At 48.1% G+C, this 16,498-nt stretch overlaps 1 protein-coding gene across 3 annotated transcripts in view; it reads right to left on the reverse strand.

The window, feature by feature from the left end:
- Positions 1 to 16,498, reverse strand: part of LETM1 (leucine zipper and EF-hand containing transmembrane protein 1) — a 62,263-nt gene that overhangs the window by 11,910 nt on the left and 33,855 nt on the right. For all 3 annotated transcript variants that reach the window (XM_090035404.1, XM_090035403.1, XM_090035405.1), the window contains 5 exons: positions 15,060 to 15,263; positions 14,446 to 14,565; positions 12,240 to 12,371; positions 3,530 to 3,709; positions 3,193 to 3,348 (listed from right to left, as the gene is read on the reverse strand). In XM_090035404.1, the coding sequence (XP_089891530.1) occupies positions 3,193 to 3,348; positions 3,530 to 3,709; positions 12,240 to 12,371; positions 14,446 to 14,565; positions 15,060 to 15,263 (792 nt within the window). The remainder of the gene's footprint in view (positions 1 to 3,192; positions 3,349 to 3,529; positions 3,710 to 12,239; positions 12,372 to 14,445; positions 14,566 to 15,059; positions 15,264 to 16,498) is intronic.

Below are 16,498 nucleotides of genomic sequence, written 5' to 3' on the forward strand. Positions count from 1 at the left end.
GCCATCTTTGGGATCAAAGCAAACGGTTTCAAGAAGCTACAAAATTACAGCAGGAAGCATCTAAGATTGCTTATTACTAAATCCTCTATAATAGTAAGTTTTAATCCCCAAAACACAAGCAGCTAGGAAGAGACAAAAAAAAGGGTCTGCCTCTGTCCAAACATACCAGCTATTTTTGAGTTTGTGGACCAGTTATCCTTCAAAACCATTTCCTACTCCTGAGCTGAATTTTGGTCCCTCTAGGGGATACAACTGTTTCTGCCACCTATTCACAACTTACTCCCAAACATCAGTAAATCTAATGCTTTTGCAGTTTATTCTGTGCTTCCCTTTAAAAAGTCATAACATTTATTCTTCATAAATATGAAAAAGCACAAAGCATATGAGATACAATGAAGACTCTGCTGAGGCCAACCATTTGGCTTAAACCTCTTATAGCAGGCTTGTCCAACATGCAGCCCACCCAGGCATTTTCTGTGGCCTGCGGTGCTGCGACGGGAAACGAAAGTAAAGTTTACTTTCGTTCCCACCTCTTGTCCCTCCCCCAGCCCCTCAGCAGCTTCCTAATGGCTGCTGAAGGGCTGGGGAAGGGGCAAGGTTCCCAGATGCACCACATCAGCTTGACGTTGCTAACACGGTGCATGTGGGAAGAGGAGTAGCCATGTGCCGCTCGGGACAGGATGAGCCCGGCCGGAGCAGCGGGGGCTCAGCTGCACTTTCCCCTACCTGTGCCAGACAGTCCCAAGTGGCACACGGCTCTGCCGCCGCCTCTGCTGGATGGTGCTGACCCAGGCGGGTCTGTCCCATCCACAGCAGCACACAGCTGAAGCCGGCTTCCCACGTGCTGCTGGGGACAGGAGGAGGCCGGCCAGGTCAGCACCAGCCAGCAGAAGGGGCGGTGGGGCCATGTGCCGCTCAGGACTGACCGGTGCAGGCAGGGGGAAAATACAGCTGAGCCCCTGCCGCTCCAGCCAGGCTCATCCTGTCCCGAGCAGCACGTGGCTCCGCCACTGCTTCTGCTGGCCAGTGCAGACACAGCCAGGCTCTGCCCATCCCCAGCAGCACGGGAGGAGCCAACTTCAGCTGCATGCTGCTTTTCCTGGCTGGTGCTGACCTGGCTGGGTCTGTCCCATCTGCAGCAGCATGCGGCTGAAGCCAGCTTCTCATGTGCTGCTGGGGATGGGAGGAGCCCAGCCAGGTCTGCACTGGCCAGCAGAAGCAGTGGCGGAGCCATGTGCCGCTCGGGACAGGACAAGCCTGGCTGGAGTGGCAGGAGCTCAGCTACATTTTCCCCCTGCCTGCACCAGTTAGTCCCAAGCAGCACGTGGCTTCGCCACCGCTTCTGCTGGCTGGTGCCAACCGGGCCAGCCTCCTCCCATCCCCAGCAGTACATGGGAATCCAGCTTCAGCCGCATGCTACTTTAACTGGCTGGTGCCGACCCGGCTGGGTGGGGCAGCATGCAGCTGAAGCTGGCTTCCCACGTGCTGCTGGGGATGCCCAGCTGGGTCAGCACTGGCCAGCAGAAGCAGCAGTGAAGTCTCCTGCCTTTTGGGACCAGCTGGCACAGGTAGGGGGAAAGTGCAGCAGCACGTGGGGAAGCCACCACTTGACAGGGGACGGGATGGGCTGGCTGGGCTGCACCAGGGAGAGAAAGCTGTGGCTGAGCCCCCTGCAGCTGTGCTGTATGCTCCTTTAATACTGAACAATATGCTCAAGAATTGAGCATGAACAATCTGGGCTTCAATGTAAATTTAGAGCAGGTAAAAAATCTTTGTAAAAATACTGTCCAGTGTTTGGATTGTGTTTGCTTCTGTTTCTCTTTGTGCGGGACTGGTGGTTCAACTTGTTACTTTTTGTTAAAGATGTGTTACTAACAAGTTATTAATTCAATAAAAGTCAATCTTCTTGCAGATTACTCTCAAAGATGCCCATATTTTGTTGCTTTGATTAGTTTCCACTCTGGCTGATATCTTTTCCACATTCGATCTGCTGACCTGCATTACGCTTCTTTCATTCACTGAGAAGTGAGTAGAAGCAGAAGTGTTTATTTTAATCAAGTGTTTAGTATTTGCTTTTATATTGTTTTTATTTTGGATTTTAAGCCACATTTCCAGACCCATTTCATTGTCACTTCCTGCAACTTCATTGGGGTCAAAGGTCATGTGACATCACTTCCTGATGTGATAACTCTTCCTGTGAGGTCTTTGAATATGGCTCGCCAATCCACTGGGTGATAAAAAGTTCGTGATCCAGCCCCACATTCAAAAAGGTTGGACACCCCTGTTTTATAGCATCAAGCCTCAAGAATCAGAAGTATATTAGCTGCTTGGTATGACCATCTGCAGTCTTCTGTGTTACGTAGCATGGTACACATTCCCCCAGATAAGGCTGAATCAGTACCCTTTATGCTACCTTTACAACTTGTTTGGCATTCATGGATTTCATAGATTTTAGGGTTGAAAGGAATCATCAACTCTGACCTTGGGTTAGATGACCCAAGCCAGGTGTTTGTCCAATCTCCTCTTAAATACCTCCAAAAAAGGGGCTAACATTATCCTGCTATTAAATTGTCCTTATTATTACATTTAGGAAAGGCAACAATGCCATCTCTGATACTAAAAAACAGTTTTATATTTAACAATAGGCAATTTTAACATGATCAGTAATGTTGCTTTGAAAAGTGGTATTGGTGTTTAGGGAAATTCAGCAACAATTGACTTGCATCAGTGTAAAGGAAGTTACTTAACTAATTCTGGAGATTACATTCTTCAGGGCTGAAAGCCCACCTTTACCCACTTACCACTCCAAAATGTTGCTATCTAAAATAGTAAATACAATCAAGGGGAAGTACAGAGGTCTAACACATTTAAATGACCCTCAATCCAGACATATTACCTTTACAAACTGGAAACATTTTAAGATTGTGGACAGTGTTAAAAGCAGTTCTTGGTCTACACATGACTTGAGGGGAATCAAAGGGTCTGGGGCTAGAGGGTAAAACAGCAAAGCAAGCTTGTGAAGATTTCAAACCAGTGAAATTCTGAGAAAGGTACAAAGAATGGAAGTGGTTAAAAAAAAAAAAGACAAACAAGTAGGCAAATCATCATCACTCTTACCTGGATTATATTTCTATATTCTGTACAGACATACACGTTTTTCAAGTATTGCATTAAAAATATATAAAAACTTACCTTAATGCCTTCCAACACTGGTGCAGTGTCCTTCAAGGTCTCTGTCTGCATTTCCAAATCCACTTTGGCCAACTCTTGTTCAGTATCTAAAGCCACCTCACTTTTTTTTGCATGTACGGCAGCTACTTTGAGATCTACAGCAGGCTCCGCCTCTTTCTGAATTTCAAAATCCCATTAACAAAAACAGTCATTAATTTTAAACAGCAGCATTGTTTCTAGCAGACAAAAACTAGAACAGAGATTATAAAACTCAAAAGAAACGAAAAATGTCCATAATGGAGCTAAAGATTTATACTACTGATGGGCTTACTTCTCAACAGCTGAAAGTAGCACCTACCATGGCTGCAACCTGAAGTATTTCCTTAGCTTTCTCAGCAGCTTCAGATATTTTTTCCATCTCCTTCTCTTGATTTTCTTTTCTAATAGCTTCCTCTTCCTGAAGTGTTGCTTCCAGCCTAGCCTTATTATCAACTGTTTCACCCTCTACTTCTGCTGCTTTGACTTGAGCCTCTTTGGCCTAAAAATAAAATTGGAAAAAAGTGATATACATATAGTCAACACACTGTCAGACAAAGACAAAATATACATTTCTGCACTCCAGAGGAAAAGGATTCTGTTTCTTTTGAACATAACTTTCCAATCTGATACTATTAAAATTTATCATTCTCTTTCTATACAAGACCACTAAGATGCTGTTAAAGTCCCTCCTTCCCTCCCACTCCCCCATTAAGAATCTGTCCTAGACAAAATTGTAAAATAGACTTGTGAAATCCATTCCCTAAAAAAAAAAAAAAAAAAAAAGAAATTGGCAGAAGTTGCAAACTTGTACCCCAGTAAATATATGGAGCAACATACAGACATTGATCTACTTTTGTAGATGTACATTGGTATAGAAAAATACTGTCCTCATATTAATAATCTTACAACAGGAGATGTAGGAAAGTGAGACTCTCAACAATTACATTATATAACAGGAACTCATTAAAGTCATTAGCAACAGATCCTATCACAGTCTTCTCTTGACTTTATCCCCTATGAGTTTTGCTAATTTCCTCCATCATGGAAGATATGAATATGAAGGAATTTGAAGATATGTGACTCTATAATAGAGGGGACAGCAAAGCAGGAGCAACAAGCTGGTTGTAGGAACAGCAGATAAATAGAGCTAGCACTGTTAAGGCAATGCTGTGTAAAAAGCTAACAATGTTTTTTGAATTCCATCTTTGAAACAACAATGAATCTGTGTTAAAATTAAAATGAATATTTCATCCTGTACCAATCTTTAGGAGCTGGCTGCTTTTTTAAAAAGGATTGAACTTGATTTATAAAATTAGCCAATTAATGTTAATTAACATTAACATGAACCTGTGCAAGAACTATGCAGCTAATATTTGGCAAAATTAAGCAGATACTGCATGACTGTCTTATAAAATTGATGGTCAACTAAAAATTAGCAGGGTGTCAGAGTCAATGTGCCCTGAAAATTAAAGGATTTTGATGTTTTACTTTCAAGGCTGGAAAGGGCAGGAAAAGAGCTCACATGAAAAGTGCCCAATGGAAAAATGCTGAAAGATATTTTCTAAGGAATTAGTCTCAAAGCTTGTACCTTGTAGGGTCCTGTTTATGGAGCAATCCCTTCTTTTCAGAGTACAAAGCCAAGGAAAATACTACTAAGACTGCTGAAGTAGAAGCAAACTTTACATTCATGGAATGGGAATAAAACTGGTCAAAGATAAACTTGTGTCTTTTGGGAACCCATAAGAGGGCTATTTCCAGGACACAATTTAGTTTTCAACATAACTAAATGTGCCTAATAATGATGATTTCAAAGGCCCCAAATGGAATTAAGTATTTTGAATCAATGTTGACCTTCCCTGACTGGTTTCCAACAGAAGATTTCAGAGGCAAGATGCTCTTTAAAAGCCTTACAAATGAGAAGTTGGCTAACCTCCCTTTCTAAAAAAACAGTAACATTTCACTTCAATTTCTCCTATAATCTAGGGCTCTGGATACCACAGATACTAAAGTTATGTGCATACCTAATCTTTATGGACAAAATAAAAATGGGCCATGTCTGCTTTATATTCTCAACCTTAGATTGACAGAGATACTAATTTGCACGCAGAGATGCTTATACCTTGCATTGGCAGCTTGCAGGACCTTGATGTAACAGAAACGAGGATTACAGCTTCCTTATGTTGACCATGTTCAACGTGGCAAAGCAGCCTAAAGAGGCTATACACCTCAGCATTTTGAACTTGTTTGCAATGTCCTTCAGGTCATTCTCATAGCATCAAAAGACTGGTCTATCATTTTTGCTGGCCATCCAGATACTGAAGATGCAGATGCAACAGACTGTATACAACTGTTTATTCTTGGGCCAACTTTCTACATGCTTTAAAAATTGAGACACTGTCCACATTAAGTATACCAGAATGTTAATACTTTTAATAGACAGTTTAAAAGGGCCCAACAACAGCAAAAAAAAGCCCCAGTTGGGCTCCGGAGGGGCGAGAAACGCGCAGGTGAAAGCCCGCCATGACCCTGCTCCCCTGAAGCCCCCCAGACACCCACCAGCAGCCGCGGAGCCCCCCGCCGACCCCCAGCACAGCCGGAGCCAAGCAGGGCCTGTCGTGGGAAGGGGTTAACTCCTCGCTTGCTGGGAGGAGGCGGCTGCGTGGAGCCGGGCCAGGTCAAGCCCCACCCAGGCCCCTACTTCGCCCAGCCCCCCAGGGAGCCACGTGACCGGAGCCGTGCGAACAGGCACGCTTGTCTGCTGGCGCATAAGCTAGCGCAGAGTTCACACAGTAGGGGGCGCGGGAGGGCCCAAAACCCTGCCTGCAAACCCCCCAGGGTAGACGGTCCCAGCTGTAGCCAGCCTACCAGAGGCATGACACAGATGGGCACGCATCACACCCCTCGGGTCCCCTCGGCACCCCCCTCGGGCACCTCAGAGACGGCCACCCAGATGGAGCCCATGTTTCTGGGCTCCACGCAGATGGAGCCCCTGGCTCTCAGCTCCGGGGGCTGCCTGTCCCTTTTTCAGGTTCTGGGGCCCGGGAGCATGGCTACCTCCCCTTGCGGGGTCTGCTCCCTACTGGGGTCTCTGGCGCACCAGCTAGAGGAGCCCCAGGCCACAGTCCAGAGACTGCGCGCCATCAGGGACTGTGAGCAGGAGACTGACTCCTACTGCCAGCCCTTCTCCCCCTGGGAGCCGGAGGGTAGACCACTGTCTCCCTCCAGGACAAAGGAGGACTCCGGGACCTCCCATTCTGTCCAGTCAGGGGCATGAACCAAGGTGGTCAAGTACCCTAAGGCCCACCGCACCAGCTTAGCAACAGGTATGCACCTCTTGCTGCTCCAGCAGAGCCTGCTGAGTTGCCAGCTCCCCCAGGCAACACAGGCTCAACTGCAGCTACCACCCCCGCTCTCCCCAAGGCAAAACGTACGGTGTTTGTTGTGGGAGACTCCATCCTGAGGGGGACTCAGGGGACAATCTCCCGCCCCGACCCCTTAGCCCAGGAAGTCTGCTGCTTCCCGGGGGCCCACATCCGGGACATTGCAGAGAAAATCCCAAAGCTTCTCCAGCCCACAGACCACTGTCCTATGCTCCTTATTCATGTGGGCACCCACGACATGGCTCAGAGCGCTCCCAGCCGGGTCATGAGGCACTACAGGCATTTGGGAGCGGAGCGAAAGTATCTGGGGGCACACATGGTGCTCTCATTGATCCTCCCAGTCTTGGGCTATGGGCTGAGGGGGGAGAGGAGGATCCATGCAGTCAACCAAAGACTGTGGCACTGGTGTCATCGGGAAGGCTTTGCCTTCCGTGACCACAGCCCGCTCTTTGGTGAGACAGGCAGCGAGCTGCTGGGAAGAGATGGCCTCCACCTCTCTCCCCTGGGGAGGAGGCTCTTCTCAGCCAGACTGGCTGACCTGGTCCACCGGGCTTTAAACTAGGGACTACCGCCACTGCTGGCCCGCTGAGCAACCCTTGCAAAGCCAGTGAGCCAAGGAACTTAAGGCAGCCCACCCTTGCCCCAGCCCTGGTACAATCTGTGGGCAAGGCAAGAGCCCCCCAGGGGACACGTGTCTGCCTGTACACAAACGCCAGGAGCTTGGAGAATAAGGAGGAGGAGCTCATCCTCCTGCTCAATGCAAATAATTATGATGCCATAGGCGGCAAAGGCATGCAGTAAGGCAGCGGCCCAAGATTTTAGGAGGGCAAACTTCAACAAGCTAAGGAGGATAGTTCGAGAAGTGCTGAGGTCCCAGAGGGGAGGGGAGCCAGGTGTCCAAGGAGAGTGGCTGCTCCTTAAGGAGACAATCCTCCAAGCTCAAAGGAAGGTAATCCCAACGAGCTTCAAAGGGAGCAGGAGAGCACACAAGCCTCTATGGCTCACCAAAAGCATCCGGGAATGTCTTCTTGCTAAAAAGGAGGCTTACACCCAATGGAAAGAAGGGGTCACACCAGACTGCAAGGCTAACATGTTTAACGATTTCTTTGCCTCCCAAGAAGGGACCAGAACAGCCACCTCCCTGCTGGGCCCCCCTCAGGCCCCGGGGGAGGCACACCTGGGCCACGGGTTAGCGAGGATTTAGTCAGGGAGCTTCTGGAGGGGTTGGACGTATTTAAGTCAGCCAGCCCGGATGATCTCCACCCTACAGTTCTAAAGGAACTGGCCGAGGTCCTTGCAAGTCCCCTGGCACGGCTTACGAGCATTGTGGTGCTCTGGTGAAGTACCGGAGAACTGGAAGAGGGCCAACGTGGTTCCCATCTTCAAAAAAGGCAGGAAGGAGGACCTGGGAAACTATAGGCCGGTTAGTCTTACCTCGATCCTAGGCAAGGTGTTAGAGAAAATTATGCTGGCACACATCCAGGAGGGGCCAGCAGGGGACTGCATGCTTAGGGGCAACCAACACGGGTTCATCAGTGGCAGGTCCTGTCAGACCAACCTGGTGGCCTTTTACGATCAGATCACCAGATCATTAGATGCAGGGGTAGCAGTGGATATAGTCTTCCTGAACTTTCGGAAGGCTTTCGACACTGTGTCTCACCCCGTTCTCATTAAGAAACTGGGGGGCTGTGGTGTAGACACCCACACAGTCAAATGGGTCGCCAACTGGCTGGAGGGTCGCACCCAGAGGGTGGTAGTGGATGGGTCCTTCTCAACCTGGAAGGACGTGGGCAGTGGGGTCCCCCAGGGCTCGGTCCTCGGGCCTGCACTGTTCAACATCTTTATCAGTGATTTGGACGAGGGGGTAAAAAGCACCCTGTTCAAATTTGCTGATGACACTAAGATGTGGGGGGATGTGGGCACACTGGAAGGATGCAGCAGGCTACAATCAGACTTTGACAGGTTACAAGGGTGGGTGGTCGAGAATAGGATGGGTTTCAACACAGACAAGTACAAGGTGATGCACCTGGGGAGGAACAACCAGCACCATACCTACAGGTTAGGGAACTCCCCTCTTGTCAGCACGGAGGCGGAAAAGGATCTTGGGGTCATCATTGACTCCAAGATGAACATGGGCCGGCAGTGTGGGGATGCAGTCAGGAAGGCCAACAGCACCTTGTCATGCATCCACAGATGCGTCTCGAGTAGGTCCAAGGAGGTGATCCTCCCCCTCTATGCAGCGCTGGTCAGGCCGCAGTTGGAGTACTGCGTCCAGTTCTGGGCGTCACACTTCAGGAGGGATGTCGACAGCATGGAGAGGGTCCAGAGGAGGGCCACTCGTATGATCAGGGGACAACAGGGCAGGCCCTATGAGGAGAGGCTACGGGACCTGAACCTGTTCAGCCTCCAAAAGAGAAGGCTGAGGGGGGATCTTGTGGCCTCTTATAAACTAGTCGGGGGGGATCAGCAGGCATTGGGGGAGTCACTGTTCCCCCGAGCACCACCAGGAGTGACCAGGAATAACGGTCACAAGCTGGCAGAGGGTAGGTTTAGGATAGATATCAAGAGGCGCTACTTCACGGTCAGGGCGGCTAGGGTCTGGAGCCAGCTTCCAAGAGAAGTGGTGCAGGCTCCTACCCTGGGGGTTTTTAAGAGGAGGTTAGATGAACATCTTGCTGGGGTCGTTTGACCCCAGTATTCTCTCCTGCCATGGCAGGGGGTCGGACTAGATGATCTGCTCAGGTCCCTTCCGACCCTAGAAACTATGAAACTATAACAGAGACCTGGTGGGACTCCACCCATGACTGGACCTTGGGTATAGATGGCTATACTCTGTACAGGAGGGATTGTGTAGATAAAAGGGGCGGGGGTGTAGCTCTCTATGTTAAGGAAAGCTACATGTCTCTGCAAGCTGATATTGGTGACCAGGGTGGACGACTGGAGACCCTCTGGGTTAAAATCCGTGGGGAACACAGCACAGGGGACACAATGGTGGGAGTCTACTACAGACCTCCAACCCAGAGTCCTGAGCTTGACCAGGAGTTCACCCGGGAGCTGGCTGAGGTCACATGCTCCACGACCATGGTTGTCATGAGTGACTTCAATTACCCAGACATCTTGTGGGAGGATCACTCAGCAAAATCCGAGTAGTCGCAAAGCTTCATCTCGTGCATGCATGACCTCTACCTGACTCAAGAAGTCTATGGGCCAACAAGAGACAAAGCGCTGCTCGAACTGCTTTTGGCTACTGGGGATGACCTAATCGGCGACCTAGTGATCGATGGGAAGCTGGGTGACAGCGACCGCGAGCTGATCACCTTCACCATCGCCATAAAGGTGGCAAGTCAGTCAGCAACACAAAAGTCCTTGACTTCAGAAAAGGCAACTTTAACAAGCTCAGGAGGCTTGTCAGTGAGGCCCTAAGGGACCATGACCCCAGGGAGAGGGGAGTTCAGGAAGAGTGGTTGCTTCTCAAGGGAGTGATCCTCAATGCACAAGCTAAATCTATTCCATCTCAGAGGAAAGGCAGCAAGAGGGCACAGCAGCCCCCCTGGCTCTCCAGGAACCTAGCAGACCTCCTAAGGCTAAAAAGAAAAGCCTACAAAGGATGGAGGATGGGATTCACCTCCAAGGAGGATTATTCTGCACTGGTCTGGTCCTGCAGGAAGCAAACCAGGAAAGCCAAGGCTGCAACTGAACTCCAACTAGCTGCATTAAGGACAATAAAAGTCCTTTTTCAGATATGTGGGGAGCCGGAAGAAAAGCAAGGGCAACACTAGACCCCTGCTGAACCAGGTGGGGCAACTGACAACTGACGCCCAGGAAAAAGCCAACCTAATAAAAGGGTACTTTGCGTTGGTCTTTCATCAGTCCCATGGGACGCCCATGCCCACTACGGGACAGGAAGGTCCAGGTGAGGGAGATCCTCTGCCCTCCATTAATGCTGATCTCGTGAAGAAATATCTTGAGAAGCTGGATACCTTCAAGTCAGCCGGCCCTGACAACCTGCACCCCAGGGTACTCAAGGAGCTGGTGAGCATCATAGCCCAGCCTCTGGCACGGATCTTTGAGACCTCGTGGCACTCTGGTGTAGTGCCCAAAGACTGTAAGAAGGCCATGTGGTGCCTATCTTCAAGAAAAGAAGGAAAGTGGATCCAACTAACTATAGGCCCATCAGCCTGGCTTCTATCCTGGGGAAGATCTTAGAAAAGTTTATTAAAGAGGCCATCCTTAATGGACTGGCTGACGCCAACACCCTAAGGGATAGCCAGCATGGGTTTGTTGCGGGTAGGTCTTGCTTGACCAATCTCATTTCCTTCTACGACTGGGTGACCTATCACCTAGACAAGAGAGAAGAGATTGATGTCATATATCTTGACTTCAAAAAAGCCTTCGATCTGGTATCCCACGATCACCTCTTGGCAAAACTGGCCAGTTGTGGCCTTGGGTCCACCATTGGTTCCACTGGCTGGGAAACTGGCTCCGTGGTCGGACCCAGAGGGTAGTAATTGATGGCAGTCACTCATCGTGGTGCCCTGAGACCAGTGGGGTCCCCCAAGGCTCTGTCCTTGGACCCATATTGTTCAACATCCTCATTAATGATGTGAACATTGGAGTCAGGAGCGGACTGGCCAAGTTCACTGATGACACCAAACTTAGGGGCAAAGCATCCACGCCAGAAGACAGGCAGGTGATCCAGGCTGACCTGGACAGGCTCAGCAAATGGCCGGATGAGAACCTGATGGCATTTAACACTGAAAAATCCAAGGTTCTCCACCTTGGGAAGAAAAACCTGCAGCATCCTTAGAGGCTTGGCAGTGCTACACTGGCTAGCACTATGGAAGAAAGAGACTTGAGGGTCATCAGTGACCACAAGATGAACAAGAGCCTGCAATGCGATGCTGCGGCTACTAAAGTGACCAAAACTCTGGCTTGCATCCATAGATGCGTCTCAAGCAAATCCCGGGATGTCATTCTCTCCTTGTACTTGGCCTTGGTGAGGCCTCAGCTAGAGTACTGTGTCCAGTTTTGGGCTCAACAATTCAAAAAGGATGTGGAGAAGCTTGAGAGTCCAGAGGAGAGCCACGCGCATGATCAGAGGTCAGGAAAACAGACCTTACCATGACAGGCTGAGAGCCATGGGGCTCTTTAGCCTGGAAAAATGCAGGCTCAGGGGTGATCTGATGGCCACCTACAAGTTTATCAGGGTGACCACCGGGATCTGGGGGAACGTTTGTTCACCAGAGCGCCCCAAGGGATGACAAGGTCGAACGGTAATAAACTACTGGGAGACCATTTCAGGCTGGACATAAGGAAGAATTTCTTTACTGTCCGAGCCCCCAAGGTCTGGAACAGCCTGCCATCGGAGGTGGTTCAAGCACCTACACTGAACACCTTCAAGAGCAAATTGGATGCTTATCTTGCTGGGATCCTATGACCTCAGCTGACTTCCTGTCCTTTGGGCAGGAGGCTGGACTCGATGATCTTCCGAGGTCCCTTCCACCCCTAAAGTCTATGAAATCTATGACAACCTCAGAGCCAATAACAAGCTAAAACATAGCACTAGTATAATTAACGCTTATATACAGAAGATGTATTTTCAGCTGTTTTTCTGAAAGACGGTTATTGGTTACACAAAGCATAACTTACCACACTTTCTGGTAGTGTCTGAAGTGTTGTTTTGAGCTGATCAGCTGGTGAAAGGGTATCCGGAAGGTACATAGCTCTGGATAAAATAAGCAATGATGTAGGGATTTCCTGATTCAGGTGCAGATCTAGCCACTGTAAATTCAAAAGATAAGCAGTAATGCTACATTTGTGTCACTGAAAACCCCACAACAAATAAAAGCTTCCTTTTTAATTTACAGATGGAGCATATAATACATGTATATGTGCGCACAACACAAAAAGCCTGACATACAAACACAACTGAGATCCTTAGCCAAAAGGCACTGTTAATGCAAAGAATCAGTGACACATATCCCAAGCTGCAGAACGTAACCTTGAGAAAAATGCTTTGCCCTAAACCTCTATGCAATTCCCTTAGAAAAGGTCTCTACCCAGCTCTTTTAGAAAAAAGTGATACCATTACATAAGATGCCACCAAGATTAACCTCACAGAACAGAATTAAAAGGTAACTTTCTAGCCCTTTGGGGGGAAAAGGGGGGAGCGCAATTGAAAAATATGCACTTGTTTCAGTCCACATGCATTTTTGGCTCAGTCAGCCTGTTCTTCAGGGTAGCATGAAAAATTAATGTATCATACAAAACAAATACTTAACAAGAGCAGTAGGCAAAGATTAGAGGTGCACTGATACATCAGTCCATATTGTATTGGCACCAATAAAAGGAAAATTGACATTATCAGCAATCAGCTTTTTTTGGCCGATGTGGATGTGGCTGATAATGTCACCAATAAATCCTTCGTGTACATGCAGCCACACCCTGCACATGGCCAAGAATACAGCCAGCAACTTGGAGAGCAGCATCCAGCTGGTAAGTCTGTCAGGAGGAAGAGAAGGAGCAAGGGGGGGGAGGGAGGGGGGACAGATCAAGGCCCCCGTGGTGAAGGAAGTAATGGGGCAGGGGCAGGTGCTGCCCAGCTAAGGCGGGGCTTTGGATGGAGCTGCAGATGGCTTGTCTGGACAGCACAGGGGAGAGAGCGGAGGTGGCTTCCACCTCTGCACACACCCCCAAGAGAGGCATGGGGGCATGTGCGCCCTTAGATCTTTGTGTGGGGCGAGGGCAGGCTGCCCACTGGGGGCTCAGGGCCAGGGGCTGTGATGGCCTCTTCCTGGGTGGGGGGAGGGGGAGGTGGGAGCTGGGCCAGGTCTGAGCTCAGGGTGGGTGATGGCAGCGCTGGAAGGGGGCTACAGGGAATTTTAGGGTGGGTGCAGCCCCCCCCCTTGTAATCCCCGCCATCTCCCAGCACCTCCCACCCCGAGTAAAGCCCCAGCTCAGCTCCCCCGCTGGGAAGAAGCCGCAGCAGGCAGCCCATCCTCGCCCCCCACACAAATCCAGGGGGCATACACCCCCAGAGTGCATGCATTGGCAGGAGCCGCCCCTCAGATAAGGCACCTGTGGTTCCGTCCCATGGCCTGCCCTGGCTGCGCAGTGCCTGCCCCACTCCCTCCCTCACCATGGGGGCCTCAATCACCATCTCCACTCCTCCCCCCCACAAACTTATTGACCAGATGCTGCTCTCCAAGCTGCATATTGACTATCGGATCAATATCAGCCAATCTGGCTGGTTAGTAATCAGCCATCAGTATTGGCCAAAAAATAGTTATCAGTACACCCCTAGCAAAGATTTAAACCCAGCTGAAAGACATTCCCACTTTTCCTAATGGTTCAGAACTAAACAACTGCCATTCAGTACAAAGCAGCACTATGAAACAATATTCACCAACTTTAGGAATAAATCAGGGAATTGAGGCTGCGTAGTAAGCTTAACAGGCACTCAAATGTGCAACTACTGATTTTAGAAGCAGCCAAGCTCATAGGCAATGCAGGCCCTGCAAATATTCTTGTTTCTAAAAAGATTAAGAACACTGCTAAGAAACTTATTCTAGATGTATCTGATGTCTAGTTCAAAGCAGCAAGTACTTCTGCAAGTGACCATAAAGATTCAAGTCCATTTGTGGCTGGCATCATATAAATGCTCTCCCCTCCCTTCCATAAAATCCCTACATCAGCTATATGAGCAAAGAACTAGAGTGGACAAAACAAAGGCTGGAGCAAAAAGAGGCACAGAGGTGAAATGACTAGCTTAAGGTAACAGTGAAAGTCAGTACCAGAGCCCAGATCTCCTGACTCCCAGTCTAGCAGCCTTTCTTAGATCATGCAGGTCACATACCTGTTTAAGCTGTTCCCTTAGACGGTCTTCTGTTACACCAAGAGCTCTCATACCTCTTGCTCGACATGCTGCCTGCAGTTCTTTAACAGTCAGGATATCAACTCCTTCCTCAGCTATAAGCTACACAAGTCAAACAAACAAGCATTCATGTGTAGCAAACAAATTAAGAGTTAACAGAACGCAAGATACTGTAGTATATGGCCATAATATTTAGATTTTTTAAAGGTGACCACTAGAGGCTGCTGTGATAATACTCTTGGTGCTTGAAACAAGAGTTGGTCAATATCTTGCAGCTTTCAAGAATGACCATAACGTTCCAAACTGCGCAATCAAATTTTCATAAATATAATATTTCAGATATGTGATCTGAGAAAGTTTAGACTTTTATTTTCATCCTCATTCTAAGTGAATGCATTGCATTGTTTTTAATAGGAGGGGCAGCGTTTATTCCCCCAAATTTAAAGTGTACTTTTAAGCCTTGAGACTTCTTGCTGAATTACTGTAATTTTTTATTTTAATCTACAATATAAGTAGATGGTCATAAAGAAAGCATTGGCATATTACAGTAGTGATAGTGCTAAGCATTTTTTCACACCAGGTTTAACATGACTTACTTTGTCATCAGCTTTTATGGTTCTCAACTTCATCGTCAACTGGAAGCGCAGAAAATTATTTGTCCCAATTGACTGAAGTTCCAAGAGTTTACAGAGAGCGACCAGCTGAGGCCTAGTAAGATTGTCCAGCGTTAGCTCATCTTCAAACAGTTTAGAGAACCGTAAGATCTCCTCATTACTAGGTCTTTCACCAGTCTCTCGAATCTGCAAGAGAAACAAAACAATTTTCTCAAAACAAGTTTCATGGTTAGATGTCTATTTTTAACAATACGTAGTTAAGAGCTCCACAGTAAAATATTTCATGGCATTTCTGATAATACACAATGAGATCTGAGTCAGAAGAAAGTCAAAGTTCAAAACATTCTGAATACCAAGGAAGAGTTTTGTCTTTCCTAACAAATACCTGGTTTCCAGCAAAAGAAGCCTATATTTTGCAATGGGAGTGGACTGGTATTAATATGGCAGAAGCAACACTGGATTAAGTCTTTACTTGTTTCAGTGTAACCTGCGAACCTCAATGGTGACCTAAATCAGATCTTGCAAGCTAGGCAGTATCATGTTTGACCTTAAGCAGGAGTACTCAAAGAAAACACGTATTTTGCAGGAAGCAGCAATGAAAACTGTTCTTGTTTTATTGACTAAATACAAATCAAAGAGAAAAATTAATGATCACTAGAGTGCTCAAGACAATAAAATCAAAGTAAAAAATTGTGACCGTTAGGATGCTTCGCATTTTTACAACGAATATGTTGTCATCCTTGGGGCCCTCATCAAATGCCAAATTTGGCTGATTACCTTTCCCTGGGGTAGGCAAAATACAGCCCATGGGCCAGATCCAGCCCACCAAGAGATTTTATCCAGCTTGTGGCAGGTCCCAAGGCCTTGCCCAGCCCAGGCACAACCCACCACGCCATGATCCCAGCCCCAATCCCTTCTTGTCCTGCTCCCAGACACTGCTCCCCCCTGCCTGTGGCCCTATGCTATCCACCCAGCTGAAGGCACCCTGCCCGTGGGAGTCACAGGCAGTCTCCATGGAGACCCCACCCATCCGCTCCATCCAGCGCCCCCTGGTGGGTGGGTGCAGGGTGGGCAGGCCTAGGGCCTAATAGCCCTCTCCCTCTGCAACAGCTCACCCAAATTCCTGAAGTGGCCCTCCAGCCAAGATAACTGCCCACTCCTAACCTACCCAAAATCTCCACACAGTTGCCACTGAATGTGGTATTATAGTTCACTTCCTGTGCTTTTCCATTTTATAATAGATGCAATATGCTATAATACATACAGTTGCTACTATGTGTACATACTGTTGCCACATTCAAACGTACATGTGGCTACACTTAAATTGAAATAATTCCCATGTATGAAAAGGAGCTTAGGAAAACACTTGGAATCCTTGTGAATTAAAAGACACTATGAGATTATAAAAAGTTTAACTTCAT

This window comes from Crocodylus siamensis, chromosome 2 (genome assembly GCF_052110815.1).
Source record: "Crocodylus siamensis isolate JL-2025a chromosome 2, ASM5211081v1, whole genome shotgun sequence".
Taxonomy (NCBI): Eukaryota; Metazoa; Chordata; order Crocodylia; family Crocodylidae; genus Crocodylus; species Crocodylus siamensis.